Source organism: Ptychodera flava, chromosome 1, assembly GCF_041260155.1.
Source record: "Ptychodera flava strain L36383 chromosome 1, AS_Pfla_20210202, whole genome shotgun sequence".
NCBI classification, from domain to species: Eukaryota; Metazoa; Hemichordata; class Enteropneusta; family Ptychoderidae; genus Ptychodera; species Ptychodera flava.
In genome coordinates, this window is record NC_091928.1 from 61,366,786 (window position 1) to 61,387,299 (window position 20,514).

The 20,514-nt window shown below is 41.3% G+C and overlaps 1 protein-coding gene across 2 annotated transcripts in view; it reads right to left on the reverse strand.

Moving 5' to 3' along the window:
* Nucleotides 1-20,514, reverse strand: part of LOC139142491 (low-density lipoprotein receptor-related protein 6-like) — a 216,571-nt gene that overhangs the window by 27,755 nt on the left and 168,302 nt on the right. For both annotated transcript variants that reach the window (XM_070712437.1, XM_070712445.1), the window contains 2 exons: nt 19,194-19,396; nt 3,827-4,014 (listed from right to left, as the gene is read on the reverse strand). In XM_070712437.1, the coding sequence (XP_070568538.1) occupies nt 3,827-4,014; nt 19,194-19,396 (391 nt within the window). The remainder of the gene's footprint in view (nt 1-3,826; nt 4,015-19,193; nt 19,397-20,514) is intronic.

Here is a 20,514-nt window from a genome sequence, read left to right on the forward strand (position 1 = left end):
ACGGGCATGTAAACAAACCATAACTGTGTATTTGCAGTCATGTGGTTCAGCTTGACCGATCAAAATGTGACGGGCAGGGCATGTGGTACTTATGATGGGTGATTATGGCTTTGATATAATCATGGTTAACATGGGAAAGAGGCACAGAGACCAAAGCCCATAGTGATCCATGCAGGCCACACACATTGTTGCACCTTATCACTCACTGTATCTACCCTAGACGTAAGACAATCTATGCCTACTCCCTTCCCCCATTCATTGCTATCTAATCTACTTGCGTCATACCCTATCATCACCAACTCGCTATCTGCAGCTCAATGCCATACGCTCCCTCCCGTGCATTCTAGTTTCCACCACCACTATCAAGTGCACATCGTTCAACTCCCACCCACCCTCCACCTAAAAAACCCACCAAAAAGAACACATTTTAACAAACAAACGCACCATCGCTGCAGGGTAGCTGCTCACAAATAAAGAGAACTGTAACTTTTTCATGTTTGGACAACTAAAATTCAATAAAGTTCCAAGGGGTTACTGTAATGGGTCCAAGTGGGTGCCCGGTAGCACGTCCTCTGATGTGCGGTTGGATCCTGTGACAGACCCCCACCGCGCCTTCTAGGCCGCTATGACGCCTCGACTCCCACGCCATGGCAGTATGTGCATCCCCGGGTAATCATGCTGCCCTCCCCTGAAGCCACTCAAATCTGCGAGTGGCCTTAGGGAAAAGGTGGTGTCAACGCAGGGATGTGCAATCGCCCCTAGATTTCAGCAAAACATTTGTCTCCGAGTCGTTTCTTTGAGTTAAGATTGTTATACTACCTGATTTGGCCATTGAATTGCTAAAATTATGGTACTGAAAATTGAATGCTTTGTGTCATCAGTTTGGAGACTTGACAATGCAGCATCTACTGAACCTCTAACACCTCACCTCTAACAAAAGTCAAGATATGAGTTTTACCCAATGAGATAGCGAGTCAAAAAATGCCTGAAAGGTAGATCTTAATTTCTCTGTGTAGTATACTTGTGCAGTTTCAGCTATAAGAGTCAATTTGAATTGTTACATACAGATTTGCATAATATTTTTTGTATCTCAATAACTTGTCATTTTTTGTGACTTTAGAAATAAAGTTTCTTTGTGTAAAAATGCTAGGTCTTGTATTCAGTGTTGTTTTAAGACATTTTCAGGTTTGTAAATAGTATTCCTTCTAGAATACTTAAAAAATAAAAAATAAAAACATTTTCGTAAGGGCCCCACAACATAACATAGCAGCCTTTAAGTCCCAATAGAGTTCATCTTCTTTTGGGCAGTGCTAGTGTCCCATACATGTGGGTACCCTACTAGTGTCTTATAGGGTGGCCCTACAGGGAAGACTGCTGGTGTCTTTTAGGGCGGCCCTATATGGACCCTGGTGCTGTCTTATAGGGTGGCCCTATAGGCACCCCCTCTAGTGCCCTATAAAGCGGCCCTATAGGGACCCCTCTAGTGCAATATAGGGATCCCTCTTGTGCCCTATAGGGCGGCCCTATAGGGGCCCTTCTAGTGCCCTATAGGGTGGCCTTAAAGGGACCCCTCTTGTGCCCTATGATTTCCCAATAGGGTCCAATAGGGTTTTTTTTGTAAGTGATTTTGTAATTTTGGTAACTTCTATACTTTTGCCTCAATTTAATTGCCACAATATTGGTTTTAACAAAGCAAATTGACACATATACAGAGCTTAGCTTTGACCTGTTGGCATTACGCAAACTACTGGTAGACATATTGTCTTAAAAGGGAAGTTAACCAAGGATGATTTTTACATATGTGGTAGCTCTGTAGTCATTTACCAAGGAAAAACTATTTTCACCATTTATAACTCGCGGGATTTTTTACAATATGACATTAAACTGGTCCAATAATCATTTTCATTCAAGGTAATATATTACCAGGTCCATGGGACAATTGTGATTTACAAATTTAAGTAAGACCATCCTGAACCACTGATAGTAAGTGGTGGTACCAGGTGTCCGGAATGGGTAAGCGTACCCTGCTAGCATGCTACACCCGTCAGGATTGGTCCCAAAATTGTCTAAATATTGTATGAAAAGATACAGGATATGAATCACTGTAATAAGTCAAAGCCGACAAAAATCGATAAAAATAGTACAGGAAGTTGCCCAATGTAATTTGAATCATGGGAAAAAAGCTCCAAGCTTGGAGCTTGCATCATGTGATATGGTAGGGACCATCTTTGGACGGGTATGGCCCCCACATTGTCCACTCACATTAACACAGTTACTGTAGTAAACAGCAACACAAAATCTGACAGTGGACAGTTTATTATAAGTGATTCATCTTTTATGCAAGGATAATCAGTATAAACAAAAGTTATCTAAATACGCACAGCCTTGTTTAAGCATGGGTGAGTGGACAATGCCATACCCATGGAAAGATGGTCCGTTCCATATCACATTAAGCAAGCTCCAAGCTTGGGGCTTTTTCCCATGATTGAAATTACATGGGCAACTTCCTGTACTATTTATATCGGTTTTTGTAAAAAATCTTGCGAGTTATAAATGGTGAAAATACCGTACTCGTCCAAGTATAAGCCCCCGGTTCGGCAACACTAAACAGCTGTAAAACTAGGGGAGGGGCTTATACTCGAGCAACCCCATGTTATCTGGCATGGACGCTTAATTTATGCTAATTTTATGCACGATTTTTTTCAACACCACTCGATCTTTCTATTGCTTTCAAAATCGACTTACACATCCAAAGATTACAATCTCTGAATACAGAAGTGACATTTTGGTGAAAATCAGTGTCAATCCCCCAAACTTGAAACAAAGATGTCATGTATGCTGCTGATCAACACTTATGTGAACAGGCATGCATTGCCTACACGTAAAGGCAACTCAATATTCCAGTATCAAACTGTCTACATCTTGTGAAAACAACAACATATATAGCAGTGAAAATTGTAATAGTCACCAGGAAAAGTCTTCACTAATGAAAGGATAATTGCTTCAAACAAAAGAAACTACATGTTTCAAGCATAAAAACATCGTGGCTGTGAATGAAAATGAACAATGGCTGACATGAGTGAGACTAATCTATTTAGGCGACGGGGTGAGCAGGGTCAAAGAATCAAGATAGTACTGGGAAAACGTGTCATTTTCCTTACGATGCTGTCAAGGGAGCTCCAGTTTCTCATTGTTTTAACATCTTTTAATGGTTTCTTTATTATCTAAAAGTAATTTTGCCAAGTTAAATGACCAAATATACTCTCCTAACATTTCTGTATTTGAGTTACACTAGGGCAGGGGCTTATACACGGATGTAATTCATTTTCTAAAATCCTCTGAAATCAGTAGGGGGGCTTATACACGAGCAGGGGTTTATACTCGGACGAGTACGGTAGCTTTTCTGGGATAAGTGACGTACCACAGAGCTAGCACATAATGTAAAAATCATCTTTGCTGAACTTCCCCTTTAATAGAGGTGTTGCCAACAACAGCTAGGCGATCACACAGCAATCAACTCTGCCAAAGTTGAAACATTGTCTTGCAGGAGATCAGACGTAGTCAAAACAAGTACACTTGAAAGCAAGTGATACGTTTTGGACAGTTAGCAGGCTGTGCCTGACAGTGTTAACAACACCTCAATTTAGACAAAATTACCAGTTTGTCCATTGTTAACAGTCACTCAATTGAACCACACCTTCATACCAAACACCATGAAGGTGATACAAAACTCTAAAGTGTAATGGACAATCATCAATTCACATAACAAACTAGAATTGATCAGAACAACATGTACATTACTACATGGTGTGTACAACAGACTTACCATTTAAATCTGAACTTTCTATTCTAAGAAGAGCCATATCTGACCAGAATATTTTCTCAGTATGGTAATCAATTGCCAGGGCTCCAGGATTACCAAGTCCAGTTGCTACAATAACTTGTCTGTCACCCCCATCCATTGCAGCTTTCTCAATGCGTGGATTCTCAACAAGATTAGTCCAGTACATGTACCTATATCAATACATCAAAATTGATATTCAGTATAGGAGAGATAAAGAACTCATGAAATGCTGGTATAGCAAACTGCTAGGAGCGAAGTGAGTACAACGAACAGCATGTCATTAAATGTCCGAAAACTAAGATCGTCCGAAAATAGTCACATTCAGAGTGTCACGGGGACGACCTTGAAGTGGGACTGGGCCGGGTTCGTTGCTGGCTGTAGTCTCTTGTCACATACTGAAGCCATAGCATTCACGTGGTGTCGCCGTTGCTCTCGATCATGACCCTTACCAAAAAGATAGCGCTATTTATAGTAGATGTAGCGCTATTTTTGTAGGTTCTTATGAGTTTTTGGTAGATCTCAAGAGGTGTTAAATAGGTGTCATTTTACTTGTAGGTCTTCAGGAATAAGTCTTGTTATGCATCTACTTAGTACCTAATAACACCTATCTTACACCTACTTCTGTATTAGATCAACTGTAGGTGACAAATAGATTTGTGTAGGTAAAGCACACCTACATAGAACTATCATGACCTATCATACACCTAAAGGAAAATTGAGGCGCCTCACAGGAGAACAAACGTAAAGCCGTAGTTGAACTTTAAACCCTATTTGAATAAAGAATTCTGCTACAGGGGTACACCCAATTGATCATTGTCTAGGGGATTTCCCGGCCTAAAAGTTTGTCGGCTGCAGGCTGGTGAATATTTATGTGACCTTTGCGCTTGTTTTGGTTCCGTATTGCACTGAGTTTTCAACCAAAATCTTAAAATTGGCCGATCTGAGAGATAGCACGGAGGTTGGACATCGCATTGCTGACATTTTTGTGGTAGCAGCAGTGACTCATCTTATGGTTTTACCAATACAAGTCCAAACATCGAGGATGACATGTACTCTCAGTCCTCTGGTTCGACTATGTGATTGCCATGAATCGTCTGACAATAAAGTTGACAAAGACGGTGCAGCAATGATCAACCCGGAAATAACGCTGGTATCGATTCAAGACCAACATCGTATGCTTCAACAACTTCAAGTTGCAGTAATTCTGACGACGATTTGGGTGAGTGGAGTCATGAATTTGAAACGAGAGATGGTTTGACAATAAGAACATTGATATTTGGTCATGGCGGGAAGTTCGTAATAGGAGAATGACGGTACCTGTTGTAATATTGAACTACATCGTTACCCGAAGCCATGGAGGTACAATGAGTTGGATGTGTACGGTGGCCCCTACACGCCACGGAACTCTACTACTTTTGAATATAAACTCTAATTTTTCTTGACAATATCTTTAATATTTGTAAGAGATTTTATTTCTCCACCGCAAACTTTTAATTTTGTACGGGCAACTTTATCTTAACATTATCTTAACTTTAACTTCTCGAAAGTAGTTTTAGTTTTAACAATAAAGAAAATATGTTTCTCAAAAGTATTTTTTATTTTGTAAAACAAACGTAAAATTTTTTCAAGATAACAGACTCCCCTACACGTCATGGAAATATATTACTTTTGAACATAAACTCATATTTCTTGGCAATATATTTAATATTTGTAAGAAATTTTATTTCTCCACAGCAAACTTTTATTTCTGAACGGGGAAACTTTATTTTGGGGATAAACTGTTTTTAAAAACTTTTAACAAAAACACTTTAACTTTTAAAAAATAACTTTAACTTTGAACAAAATATTTATTTCTCAAAAGCGTTTTTTATTTCGAAAAGAAGTAAAAATTGTTCACAGCAAGAGTTTAAGATTTTTGCTGAGCGCGAACTGAGTTACTTAAATGACATAACCTTATGTTTTTAGAGCAGAAAACTTAAATTCTTAAAGAAAAGTTTTATTTTTCAAGAGTAAAATTAATTTCTTTATGGAAAAAAGATTTTCTCAGAGCAGCAAATTGAAATATAGTGAATAAAACTTTTTTCTCAATGGAGAGAAATTATTTTCTGAAGACAACAAAACTAATTCCTTCAAGATATATTTTCTACATATGAGTGTGGTTTAAGAATTTGGTAAAACTGAACTGAGAAAGAACGAAAAAGGGATGAAAAAGTCAAACTTACTTTTCTTCAGAGCGAAATTTATTTCTGAGAGGAGATATATATTTAATGTGAGGGCGCAATTACCTATAATGCATAGCAAACTCTTTCTAGCGAGAGTAACATATTTTGGGGAAGAGTAAAACATTTTTCCGACGAGCAAAACTATTTTAACAGCGGCGGAAGTTAAAGTATCCCACCATGCAACACCCAAGTTTGATGACCCAGAGTCTCCGAGTTGGTAGCCGGTATCAGACAGTTCGTGTTCGTGTCGGCTACATGGACGATCTGCTCTCCGAGACAACCATGACTGACTTCATCGGCGATACGGGCATGCCAGCCGGCCTACCATGCCTGATTCTTCCTGACGGCAGACGGTGTGCGACGGGACCGCATTGGGGTTGTTCATTAGCTCTGCATGGCATAGCCCTGCGTACAGGTCTGTGTGTTCCCGGCGTTATACGCCGGGAACACACAGACCTGTACGCAGGGCTATGCATGGCAGGGCTGTGTGTTACCGGCGTTACACGGTCTCCCACCACATAACACCGGTAACACAAAGCCAATGTGTGTGATATTCATCTTTTCTAAGAGGAGAAGCCAGATTCGTAATTTATAGAAACTGAAACTGAACCGAGCCCGCCAGATTTGACCACAGTCGCGGACTGGTTTTGACTTTCACGTGTGGTTTGCGGGGTCAAAAACGTGAAAGTCAACCAGCCCGTAAAAGGCATATCCCGTCCGAAAACACCAAAGCTGTGGACCCACAACTACTGTATTGAATCACGCTCGACTGTGGTCAAATCTGGCGGGCCAGGTTCAGTTTCAGTCGAAGACTCTATCAATTACGAATCTGGCTTATAGAAAAGATGACTATCACACAACATAACATTAACAACACAGCAACTGATGAAGGAATAGCTCTCTGCATGGCAGGGCTGTGTGTTACCGGCGTTATGTGGTGGGAGGCCGTATACGTATAACGCCGGTAACACACAGCCCATGCAGAGCTAATGAAGGAACCCAATGCGGTCCATCCCGTCGCACAAAGTCTGCAGTCAGGACGAATCACTCAAACACAAAACCGTTCTTCGGGGACTCAGACAAGTGGCAACTGTTGAACTGACTCGTTTGCGTGCCCGTGCCCATAGCCCTGCGTACGATGCTGTGTGTTCCCGGCGTTATGCGGCCCCAACACACAGCATCGTACGCAGGCAGGGTAGGCCGGGCTAGCTGCAGTACAGTACGGCAAACCGTCCGACCCAAATACCCAGGTAAAACCTCGGGGTATTGTACTGCACTAGGGCCGGGCTAGCGTGCCTGTATCGCCGATGAAGTCAGTCATGGTTGTCTCGGAGACTCTGGGTCATCAAACTTGGGTGTTGCATGGTGGGATACTTTAACTTCCGCCGCCGTTAAAATAAAGTTTTGCTCGTCGGAAAAATGTTTTACTCTTCCCCAAAATATGTTTACTCTCGCTAGAAAGAGTTTGCTATGCATTATAGGTAATTGCGCCCTCACATGAAATATTTCTCCTCTCAGAAATAAATTTCGCTCTGAAGAAAAGTAAGTTTGACTTTTTCATCCTTCCTTTTTCGTTCTTTCTCAGTTCAGTTTTACCAAATTCTTAAACCACACTCATATGTACAAAATATATCTTGAAAGAATTAGTTTTGTTGTCTTCAGAAAATAATTTCTCGCCATTGAGAAAAAAGTTTTATTCTCTGTATTTCAATTTGCTGCTCTGAGAAAATCTTTTTTCCATAAAGAAATTAATTTTACTCTTGGAAAAATAAAACTTTTCTTTAAGAATTTAAGTTTTCTGCTCTAAAGACATAAGGTTATGTCATTTAAGTAACTCAGTTCGCGCTCAGCAAAAATCTTAAACTCTTGCTGTGAACAATTTTTACTTCTTTTCGAATAAAAAACGCTTTTGAGAAACAAATATTTTGTTCAAAGTTAAAGTTATTTTTTAAAAGTTAAAGTGTTTTTGTTAAAAGTTTTTAAAAACAGTTTACCCCCAAAATAAAGTTTCCCCGTTCAGAAATAAAAGTTTGCTGTGGAGAAATAACATTTCTTACAAATATTAAATATATTGTCAAGAATATGAGTTTATGTTCAAAAGTAATATATTTCCATGACGTGTAGGGGAGTTTGTTATCTTGAAAAGTTTTACTTTTGTTTTACAAAATAAAAATACTTTTGAGAAACATATTTCTTTATTGTTAAAACTAAAACTACTTTCGAGAAGTTAAAGTTAAGATAATGTTAAGATAAAGTTGCCCGTACAAAATTAAAAGTTTGCGATGGAGAAATAAAATTTCTTACAAATATTAAAGATATTGTCAAGAAAAACTAGAGTTTATATTCAAAAGTAATAGAGTTCCGTGGCGTGTAGGGGCCACCGTAGATGTGGGAATAGAACGATACGCGAACTAACTGAACAGCATGGAGGCGAAGCAAAGTGATTCTAAGTCAAAATGGCCTGAGAACATCTTGAGAACCGGAACATTTTTGATTGAACATTTTCAAGTTTGTTTCGGACTAACACCACAATGGGTCTGGTTGATATGTATCAGTATGTATGTTTTTTCAAATATTTTTGCTTGAATTTCTGGCCAACTTGATCCAGTTCTTGCCTTCAGTGCTACTGTGCCGAGAGACATGTTCACTTTGTTGACAGTGACAGAGTAAAAGAGGTGATCCTGCATTTGACAAGCTTGGAAAATTCGTCGAATTGTGGAACATGATCACCGGTACAATCTTAGAAAATGTGTAAATCTGAGCGATGTGCGATGTTTGTCTGTGGATGATACCATGGTAAAGTTCAAGTGACGTATATTATTCCATAGAAACAAGCCAAGCATTTAAGTTAACTGGAGTCTAAGCACAATCACATATATAAAAAAAATAAATTTCTTGTGAAATTTTCGAACGAAAGATTGCTAAAATTCATAATTCATAAATTGTAATATGTTACTTGATAAAATGTGCATTTCCGTGCTTTTTAGAATGTAGTTACTGTGGTCACATACGTAGGTCTATCATAGGTCACTTTTAGGTGCTAGTTGTATCTAAGTAGGTGTGTTGCAGATTTATGTAGGCATTTTAGTAGGTCTGTCGTAGGTCTGAACTAGGTACAAGGTAGGTGTCACAGTAGGTGACTAGTAGATTTCTGTAGGTATCATGTAGGTTGAAATCCTTTTTTTCCAGGTGAGGCAAGTAGTAGGTGTGCAGTAGATTTTCGTAGATATTTAAATGACTTAATTTGCATCTCATAAATATTTCGTTGAAATTACTACTTAACGCCTATGATAGACCTACTTGTTAGCTTGTAGTTTTGTAATAGGTGTAGGTAGATTTCAAGTAGATATCCATTGTTTCAGTTGGAAATAAAGCTCTATACACAAAACTTTCACCTCTCTGTCACCTATTTGTCACCTCTGTAAAATAGCGCTATCACCTACTAAAAATAGCGCTATGTTTTTGGTAAGGGGATAGAAAAACTGTCAAAATTATGAAAGCTGTCGGATTTAATGCAACATTTATCGGAAGACATGCAACGGAACCAGAGGATCCAGTTGTGTACGACCCGACATGACATTGTAAAACGGATTCCTGATTGGCTAATTCTGATGATATGTCCTCATGAATAATTAATTAACCCCATTCATACTTCCCCAGTTTCCTGGCGTAATCTGCCAGAGCTTGATTTTTGCGTAGGTCACTGGAGCGGAAATTATTGCTCTGGCTCGCGAGAATGCACAAAATGTGTCTTTGTCCAATTTTTCCCCTTTCAGAAGATAATGCCTAATTTTTGAAAATAATATAAATAAACTGTATTTCAGATCTTTGACAAATCTCCATACATTTGCATCACATACTTAACAAGGTGAGATATTGCTTGCTTGATATAAATGCAGCAACATTTTACAGCTCTTCCACTTAGAGCCACAGCAACGGAGATACCCACTTAAAATGACAAGATTTGGTGCTCAAAATCATTTATTGCAATAAATGATTTAGTCATCATTTTGAAGATAGCTTATGTCTCTATCAAGCAATTTGATATCAGAATGGGTCCAATAATCAGTATCTTTTACGGTAAATACAATTTGCAATTTGGTTCGGAAATTTTTGAAATTATCCAATGAAAATGACACAATTTTACGCCATGTAATTATCAAATTTGTATTCATTTTAAAGCTTTTTTGATCATTTTGGGTGAAAAAAATTAACTTAAAGTACTATCAACCCATTCAATCATGGCATAACAATTTTTATTCCACAGTGAATCTACTACAGACATCATCGCCAGATACACTCATTGTGATTATGCTGTGAATCATTGAAGACAATTGTTATCAAGCAGAAAAAGGTCTCTGTAGCTCATACTTTCAACCTTACATTTAGATACATAGACGATGTTATTTCATTGAATAACTCTGAATTCAGTAAATATCTCGCTATGATTTATCCTCCAGAATTGGAGATTAAAGAAACTACAGAAACGGCCTCTTCTGCTTCATATCTGGACATTTTACTTGAATTTGACTCTAATTGTAGTTTATACCTAAACTAATTTCTGCTATGTAGAAATACTCACCCAGTTACTATCGGGAAATAACCCTTGGGGCTCCATTTATGCAAGATTAAAACTTGAACTTCCTGCCTAGACTTCCTGTGACGTAGGTCACCGGACTCCCTAAGTTACTCAGTTATACTCCGTAAGCGACTGTCCACGCTCGTTAGAGTACGACAGTTAGGAAGTGACAATTTCCCCAAACTACTAGAAGAACCGCCAGGTGCAAAACAACCAGAAAAGAACGGTTAGTCAAGTATTGAGGGGGGTGCAACACACCCATCAACCACAAAAACAGTGTAACACACTCCCCCAGGTTATACAAAACACCAAGTGGGGAGGCGGGCGGGTGTGCTGGGTGAGTATTTCTACATAGCAGAAATTAGTTTAGGTATAAACTACAATTCTGCTTATTTGAAATACTCACCCAGTTACTATCTGGAAAAACACAGAATCCCACAGACCTTAGGAGGCGTGGAAACTAGTATTTATTACCATGAATTACCTGTTGGCCCACAGAAAGCGGACCAAGAGAAAACAAACCATCCGACTCAGATGCCATGTCCCGAAGATAGAAACTGACAAATGAGTTAGGCGAACGCCATGTACCTGCGCGAAGGACATCGTTAAAAGGAATACTGGCCGAATACACCAAGGAAGCAGAGATAGCCCTAACCTCATGGGCTGTTACTCTGGTAAGGCAACGGTCAGTTTCTGAACTTTCATTGTAAGTCCAACGAACCGTTTTTGTAATCCAATTTGAAATGGTCGACTTGGAAATGTCCTGCGAGGAAACAGGGGGAATAGGTAGAAAAATTCGAACTCTCCCCGCATGAAAGGACTCGGTTTGTTTTAAGTACCAACGAAGACAACGAACCGGGCATAATCGACGCTCTTGAGGGTCTGGGCCTGTCAGCGAGTCAAGAGCTTTAATAGTAACCGGGGTGGTTTTAGCACCCAGTACTTGATTCTTAGCCAAGAAACCCGGTCTAGTACGCAAGACTGCTTCCGTCTTGGTAATAGTCAACAACCCATCTGTGGCACCAAAAGCATGAATCTCGCTCCTGCGACTGCCAGATGCAAGTGCTACAAGAAAAATAGTTTTAAGGGTAAGTGCCTTTAAACTGATAGAATCCAATGGTTCAAATGGCGGCCGTTGTAGGCCACTCAGAACCAAAGATAAACTCCATTGAGGGACCAAACGCCGCGCAGGGGGTCTCTCAATTTTAAAATTCTTGAGCATTGCAGTCAAGGCTGTATTGTGACTAAAATCCGGGCCCCCGACACTTCTGATTGTCGCTGCGATGGAAGTGCGATAAACAGACAAGGTGCTCGGGGAGAATTCTTTGTCATTATGTAAAAATAGAAAGAATTCGGCTAATTGGCTAACAGAGACTTTGAGTGGATCAACACTCTGTTTACCACACCAATCACAGAATTTTGACCACTTGTCCTCGTAAGTTGCCAAGGTGCTGGCTCTCTGAGGTCTAGCGATGGTGGCGGCAGCTGCTCGAGAAAATCCGCTCGCAATGAGGGATTGCTCGACAGCTTGAATGCGTGAAGTTTGAACACGCCTGGGTCGGGATGAACCAGCTGTGGACCCTGGAATAGTAGGTCCTCGCGGAGGGGTAGCTCCAGAGGGCGCTCTACTAACAGATCCAACAGCATCTGATACCATGACCGTTTGGGCCATGCTGGTGCTACTAGTATCACGGTGGTGACCTCGTCTGCTATTTTCCATAGAACTAGTGGCAAGAGAGGCAATGGAGGGAACGCGTACAGGAGCAGGTTCCTCCATGACATTGACAGTGCCTCGACCGCCAAGGCTCTGTGGTCCGGGACCGGCGACACAAACAGAGGTAGTTTGCGGTTCTTGAACGTCGCAAACAAGTCTGCCATGGGTGTTCCCCAAATTGCGAAAATCCTGTTGGCAACTTCCTGGGGAATTTCCCATTCCGTCGGAATCACTTTTCGATCCCGAGATAGGGCGTCGGCAATGTGATTCCGCTTGCCGGGCAGGTGACGAGCTCGAAGGCGGATGTTGTGTTCCTTGCACCACATGATAAGTCCCATGCCAGGAATAAGTCCCATGCCAGGTAACACAGTGTTGGGGATCTGGTCCCTCCCATCTTGTTTATGTAGGTAACCACTGTAGCATTGTCTGTATGACAGGACATGCTGGTTGGCTACTGACAGCTGAAAGCGTTGAGCGCCAGGAACACTGCTTGGAGTTCTAGCCAATTGATGTGGCGCTCCCGTTGGTTGTTCGACCAACTGCCTGATGCTGTCAGTTCGTCCAGGTGCGCTCCCCAACCGGTGGTGGAGGCGTCCGTGAACAAAACTGAGTGGGCGGTGGTACTTCAGCAAATTCTCTGTGTCCAGCCACCATTCTAGGTGGGCACGGGAGAGCTGGTTTCACGCGAATAACATGAGTAATCGGCTGTCGAGTGGGGCGCCAAAGTGCCAACAAATACAGTTGAATCGGTCGAAGGCGAAGGCGCCCCCAGGGGATGATTGCAAGCATAGAGACCATCATGCCGATAGCTTCCAGCAGGAGCTTGACCGGGATAGATGGACGTGGCAGGATAGAGTTGATAACAGCTAACAGTCTGTCCACTCGTTCCTGGGTTGGGCAAACAATCCCTGAGTGAGTAATGAGCCTCATCCCAATAAACGCCATGTCGCGGGAAGGGGTGAGAGTTGACTTCTCGACACTCGGAATGAACCCGAGACGGAGGAGAACTGACCAGACCAGGGTGAGATGTGTTTCGAGTATGTCTCTTCGTTGATGGGGTATTAACCAATCGTCGAGATACGGATGTGTTCTGACGGATTGGCGGTGGATGAACCCTATTAGCTCCAGCACTACTCTGGTAAACACGCGAGGTGCTGATGCTAGGCCAAAAGGGAGAACTATGTACTCGTAAACAATCCCGTTTATTGAGAACCGCAGGTACTTTCGAAAGTCCTTGTGAATTGCGATATGAAAGTACGCGTCTTTGAGGTCTATGGAGACCATCCAATCGCCGGGCTGTACCGCGGCTAGAATGGACTGAGTGGTTTCCATGGAGAACGATTCTACTTGCAGAAACCGATTTAGTGGTCTTAGGTTGAGAATCGGCCGCCAACCTCTCGTCTTTTTTGGGACGAGGAAGAAATGGTTGTAAAACCCCGGGCCGTCTACGGAGGGGTTTACAATTCGCACCGCGTTTTTCGACATCAGCCCTTGCACTGCTTCGGCCATTGCCGACGAGTATGGGCTTGTCTGGCGGGCGAAACACGGTGGGTCCCACGCCAGAGGGGGGTCGGTCGAGAAAACTGGTTTGTACCCGTCTTGGTCGTTTGTCACTTTCTGCCACTCGGTGGCGAAGTGACGAAGACGCCCTCCCACCGAAATGTCTGGCGACGGAATGGGCGGTAGTCTTATTAGGGCGTCAGGAGCGCTGACCTTTGGGGCCCGCATTTGACGAAGTGGACGTTGAAAATTGCTTCTTAGCCTTATTTCTATTGTCCTTGTCATAGGGTTGGGCACGAGTACGAAATGACTTGGACTGTGCCTAACCCTTGGGCTTAGATTTCTTGGAGGACTGTTTCGGGCGTGTAGCCCCAGTGCCGTCCAACTTTTGCCCCTCCCGACCAAATAGCCAAGCGTTACTCTGAACATCTTTGGTGGCCTCTTTGGCAAATTCCGAGAGCTTGCCCGCGAATAGAGCCTTAGGATCCAAGGGCACGACCCGGGCCCTGGCTTTAAGCTTGTCAGTTAATTGGACTGAAAGGGCGATTTAGAAACGCATCACGCTCCAATAACTGTAGCATAGCATGACTACGAACGGAAAACTCGAGGCCATGCACGAGGGTGTTTCCCACGGCTCGAGTCAAATCCGCAAATTGGTCTGGGTGATCAGTGGTCTGGGTGATCCCTAGGTTGGGCAGTGTATGACTGGTTTGCCCCATCCGGCTGTGGTAAAAGTCCCTGGTTCATCTGAGTAGTGTACATATGACCAGGAACCCCGCCCACTGTAGCCTGGTTGAGATTAGGGAGACCTAATCGTGCTCCAGCTGGTATTATCCCCCCTGTTGTGGGATTGGCCCCTGGACAATCTGATTAGTGTGCAGAAGTCCAGGACCCCCCTTACCGGCCGCAGCTTGCCCAGAGATACGTGGCGTGGTCTCGCTTGGCGTGAAACCGGGCAGATTAGAACCCGCGGTGGAAATCAATTGCGGTATTTCACCGGGATAAACCGTCCCTTCGGTAACATTCAATGACGGACGGACATCACTTACCTGCTGTGGGTCGGACAAAGCCTCCGTTGTCTTATGAGGTCGTCCACCCTGAACGGAACTCTAATTTCTGTGTTGGTGTCACCAGCAGAATGAGCACGGTGCATTCCAACCAAAACTCGCGACTCAGAAACTGACGGGTCAGCCCCAGGGATGTCCGGGGTGACGTCGTCAAGCGAGGGAGCGAAATTAGACCATTCATCCTGCGTCCAAGTCAACACAATGTCACAAGGTTGACTCCTTGTGCATTCTCGACAACTGGAGCATAATTCATGTCCGTCCTGCAGCGAGAACTGCTGCTTACAATCACACGTTCGATAGGAAAAATCCATGACAAAAAACGAAACGAGCGATTACTCAAAGAACAATAAAGAATTTTCAAGGAACACTGAAAATCGGATCACTAGAAAATGTAGACTGTATAACTACTCGGCCGTGAAATAAACGCCGATGAACAATACAGTACAGAGCGACTAAGCTATGGAACACGTGGCGTAACACAATAGCCAAAAAGGCTGACACGTGAAAACATTCAAGAACTCGTTGAGAGAACAAAAAAGCGGAAAAAACTAATTGACAACAACGAAGAAGGTACCCAAAAAGGGAAATTACCACTTAGCTGTCGATCCTGAGCGGAACAAGTCATCGTTGATGACACAGTCCCCACTTGTTAATGGGTATTTTGATTACAGGTCCTCAGAGAGGATAGAGTCCTCTTCATTAGGTCTGTGATAAAAATACTTTTGAATGAATTCGCTTGATATATGTCTGAATTATGGTTCAGGACATGAAAAAATCGTAACAAAATGGTTGCACAGTGGCCATATTGGATCGCATCACAAAACAAATTGATGTGCATAGCTATGACATTGGTCGATGTCCTTGTACCAACTTTGAATGAAATCGGTCGAAACATGCGGATATGCCTGAGAAATGCCTCTGTACATGAAAACATCGTAATCAAATGGCCGCCTGGCGGCCATATTTGATCGTATCACAAAACAGATTGACATGCATATGTATGACATAGGTCAATGTCCTTGTATCAACTTTGAATAAAAACGGTTGAGATATGCCGGAGTTATGGCTCTGTACATGAAAAAATCGTAATAAAATGGCCGCAGAGCGGCCATTTTGGTTTGTATCACAAAACAGATTGCCGTGGACAGCTATGACATTTGTCAATAAGCTTGTACCAACTTTGAATAAAATCGGTTGAAACGTGCCTGAGTAATGGCTCTGTACATGACAAAATCGTAATAAAATGGCCGCCTGGCGGCCATATTGGATCGTATCACAAAACAAATTGCCGTGCATATCTATGACATTGGCAAATGTCCTCGTACTAACTCTGAATAAAATCGATTGAAACATGCCTGAGTAATGGCTCTGTACATGACAAAATTGTAATAAAATGGCCGCCTGGCGGCCATATTGGATCGTATCACAAAACAAATTGACATGCATATCTATGACATTGGTCAATGTCCTTGTACCACTTTTGAATAAAATCTGTTGGAACATGCCTGAGTTATGGCTGTGTACATGAAAAAATCGTAATAAAATGGCCGCCTGGCAACCATATTGGATCGTATCACAAAACAAATTGACGTGCATATCTATGACATTGGTCAATGTCCTTGTACCAACTTTGAATAAAAACGGTTGAGATATGCTTGAGTTATGGCTCTGTACATGAAAACATCGTAATAAAATGGCCGCCTGGCAACCATATTGGATCGTATCACAAAACAGATTGACGTGCATATGTATGACATAGGTCAATGTCCTTGTACCAACTTTGAAAATCTGTTGGAACATGCCTGAGTTATGGCTGTGTACATGAAAAAATCGTAATAAAATGGCCGCCTGGCGGCCATATTGGATCGTATCACAAAACAAATTGATGTGCATCTGTATGACATATGAAGTAATCCTTGTACCAAGTTTGAATGAAATCGCTTCAGGCATCTCAGAGATATCTGCACGGACGGACGGACGGACGCACGCACGCACGCACGCACGCACGCACGGACATGACCAAACCTATAAGTCCCCACGGACACCGTCTGTGGGGACTTATAGGTTTGGTCATGTCCGTGCGTGCGTGCGTGCGTCCGTGCGTCCGTCCGTGCGTCCATCCGTTCACGCAGATATCTCTGAGATGCCTGAAGCGATTTCATTCAAACTTGGTACAAGAATTACTTCATATGTCCTAATAAGGCAGCCACGGCGACGAAAAACTTGTGGGAGCCGTAGGGAGCTGTCATAGACAGTCGTGCAAGAATTATAACTGAGTAACTTACGGAGTCCTGTGACCTACGTCACAGGAAGTCTAGGCAGGAAGTTCAAGTTTTAATCTTGCATAAATGGAGCCCCAAGGGTTATTTCCCGATAGTAACTGGGTGAGTATTTCAAATAAGCAGAATGGTCACCTTTCTACTAGGCTATATGACAAGAGAGATGATTTCAACTTTTTAAATTTTTTTTGTTATTTTTTTCCGTGTGTTTTTTATAGCTGGTCACAAGCTGAGCTCAGCCGGGCGTTTTGACCGGTGACCGGCTATTATCAACATCACTGCCACTTTACATTTATCAATGTGTAACAATAAAAGTGTACAAACGTGATTCTAAATGCAGTTTCATGAAATTTGCCACAGAATTTCATAACATGTCACCTTAATTACAAAAATTCATCAAATATGCAAATAAGCAATTAATTTATATAATACTGCTGAATGCCTTTGTACAGTATTAAAGTACTAAGAGATTAATGTCTCTACCTCGTTTCATCATATTTGAGTTAGTATTTCATGACATATCACTCTAATTACAAAAATGTGTTAAATATGCAAATTAGCATTTACTTGACGCAATATTGACATATGTCTTTGTTTGCTACTTAGAGCTCTGTGTGATCAACATCCGTACAAAGTTTTATTAAATTTGGCACAGTCTCTTATGGAACAGAGCTATTTTTTCCATGATGCAAAGAAGCATAAATCATGCCACACCCATGGTGTATTATCTTTGTTACAGTACCAACTTTGAAAGGAATTGGCTCAGGCATGTCTGCGATATCTGGGCGGATGAACGGATGAATGTATAGACAGACGCACGGCGGAGCCAAAACCAAGAGTCCCCTGGACTTTGTTCACGGGGACTAACAAATCTGATTCAGGTCATCCTACGGGACCTGTACTCCAAATACGAAAGGAATCAGACTGAGAAGGAGCTTGGAATAAAGAAAAGTTGACGGATGCCAGACACCAGACAACAGACAACATCACACATCCATATGGGAGAAGTATGTGCTTTCACATAGGCTTTCAGAAAGATTCCAATCAAACGGGATACAGTGGTATAATGGTCTGATGTTTCCCCAAGGAATACTGGAAGGTGTAGCTGCTGATTAGCACAGTTTATTCATGATTTAACCCTTTGAGTGCCGTAATTTTTCCAACCAAAATTTCAGTACAGCAACATTTTACCGATTTTTATGAATTATTTGATAATTTTTTGATAATTTTGGACCAAAAGGACATCACATTTCATCGGCTACAAGCTTTTATCAAAATTTTGGCAAAAATCGGAAAAAATTGACAATGGTATGTTTTACAAAGGTGACTAAAATGGACTTTGGCGCTCAAAGGGTTACATAACAAAACATAAATTGACAGCATGTATAACCATGTCCCGGTTATGTAAAAATTGCCCAAAAATGGTAATTCTTTCAAATTTTGTCATGATTTCAACAAATTAGAAGAGTAACACCCTTGCAAACATCAAACCCAAATTTGAGAGCGATTGGGCTAGCGATTTCAGAGAAGAAGAATTTTTACTTAAAATGAGAAAAATCACCAAAAAATTCAGCAAAAATACAAAATTCAAGATATCTTCACAATATTCATAAAACTGTATAAGGTTCAAGGAAGGTACTTGCACAAAAATTTTCAAAGCAATCAAAACAGCGGTTCTTGAGTTATTAATTTTTGACCATTTTCACATTTTGTAAGCTCATTGGCATAATTTTGGCAATGCAGACTTCATTTGAACAAAATCCCATCTATAGCCCAGGATGCATCCACACATCAAATACCAAGCTGAAACGTGCAGCGGTTTATGTGTTTTTGATGTTGACGGACATGCTGTACATACACATCTACATACCGGTACATGTACCACACACATACATACAGACGCCATCGACTTCAGCTGATACGTTAACCTCACATTGGTATAACCAAATGTGAGCTAAAAATACACTAGAGTAACACTAGTCACTTACCCCTTGGCTGGATTAAGTACAATAGATCTTGGTTTTTCATTATCACCATCAACAACTACACCTATTGACGTCATGTCCAATCTTGTTACATTGATAACATTGTTTTGTGAACATGTCCAGTACAAATGACGACTATATGCATCAATTGCAATGTCATAGGGATGAATCTGGTTACCACTGGGATTAGTCAGAAATGTCTCCGGCTGTTGGCATAAACACCAAAATGAAAAGTTATTCACAATGTAAATACCTATATGGCTAATTTTTGTAGCACCAACCTGAACAATGATCAAACTGTGCATCAACAAGTCATCGTTGATGACACAGTCCCCGCTTGTCCATTTTGTTATAATCTTTGGTGTCTAGGTAGCTGTGGTCTAGGTCGCTGTGGAATGACATTGATGCAACGGGTGCATCAGGCCTGTGACTTGCATAATAAAGTAATCTGAGGAACGTTCAATAAAATTGACCTATCTCTGCCAGTAATGACCATTGAAGGAACTTTTGATTACATCACACATAACGATGCCCTTACTGCCTCCAGTGTCATGATGGCACATACTATACACATGGTTTGGTGGAATTTTCGAAATGGTATGGGATCGGGTATGTTGTTGTAATCAGCCATTTCGGATCATATAATGAAACAAATTAATGTACACAAAAATGCAGCCACAGTATTTTATGTTCGTATCACGTTTGAACAAAATCAGTCCATCGAGGGATAGTGACCTATGTATGTTTCAAAGACAAAAAAATCACACCAAAATTTAAATCAAATGGCTGTCTATTGACCATATGGGTCATAGTACAAAATTAGTAGACATGCATATGTATGCCATAGTACTTTATCTTTGTACCAAGTCTCAACAACATTGGTTAAAGAATATTTGCATATGATTAAGCCTCAAAGACATGAAAAAATCCAAAAATGACCATCTGACAGCAATATTGGAAAAAAATGACAATCTGGCAGCCATATTGGAACATGTCACAAAGTAAATTGACATGTATATGTATGCCATAGTGCTTGATCTTTGTGCCAAGTTTGGACAAAAAAATGGGTGTAATGACCTTTGAATTACGATTCAAAGACATGCAAAATTCCAACAAAATGGCAGTTCTGCAGCTATATTTGATCCTATCGCGAGCTTATTGATACATGCATATAATGCCATAGTGCTTTGCCTTTGTGCCAAGTTTGAACCAAATCGGTTCAAAAAATGTTTGAGTTATATGGTTCGAAGACATGAAAAAATCGTAAAAAAAATGGCCGCCTGTCAGCCATATTGGATCATATCATGAAATAAATTGGTGTTCA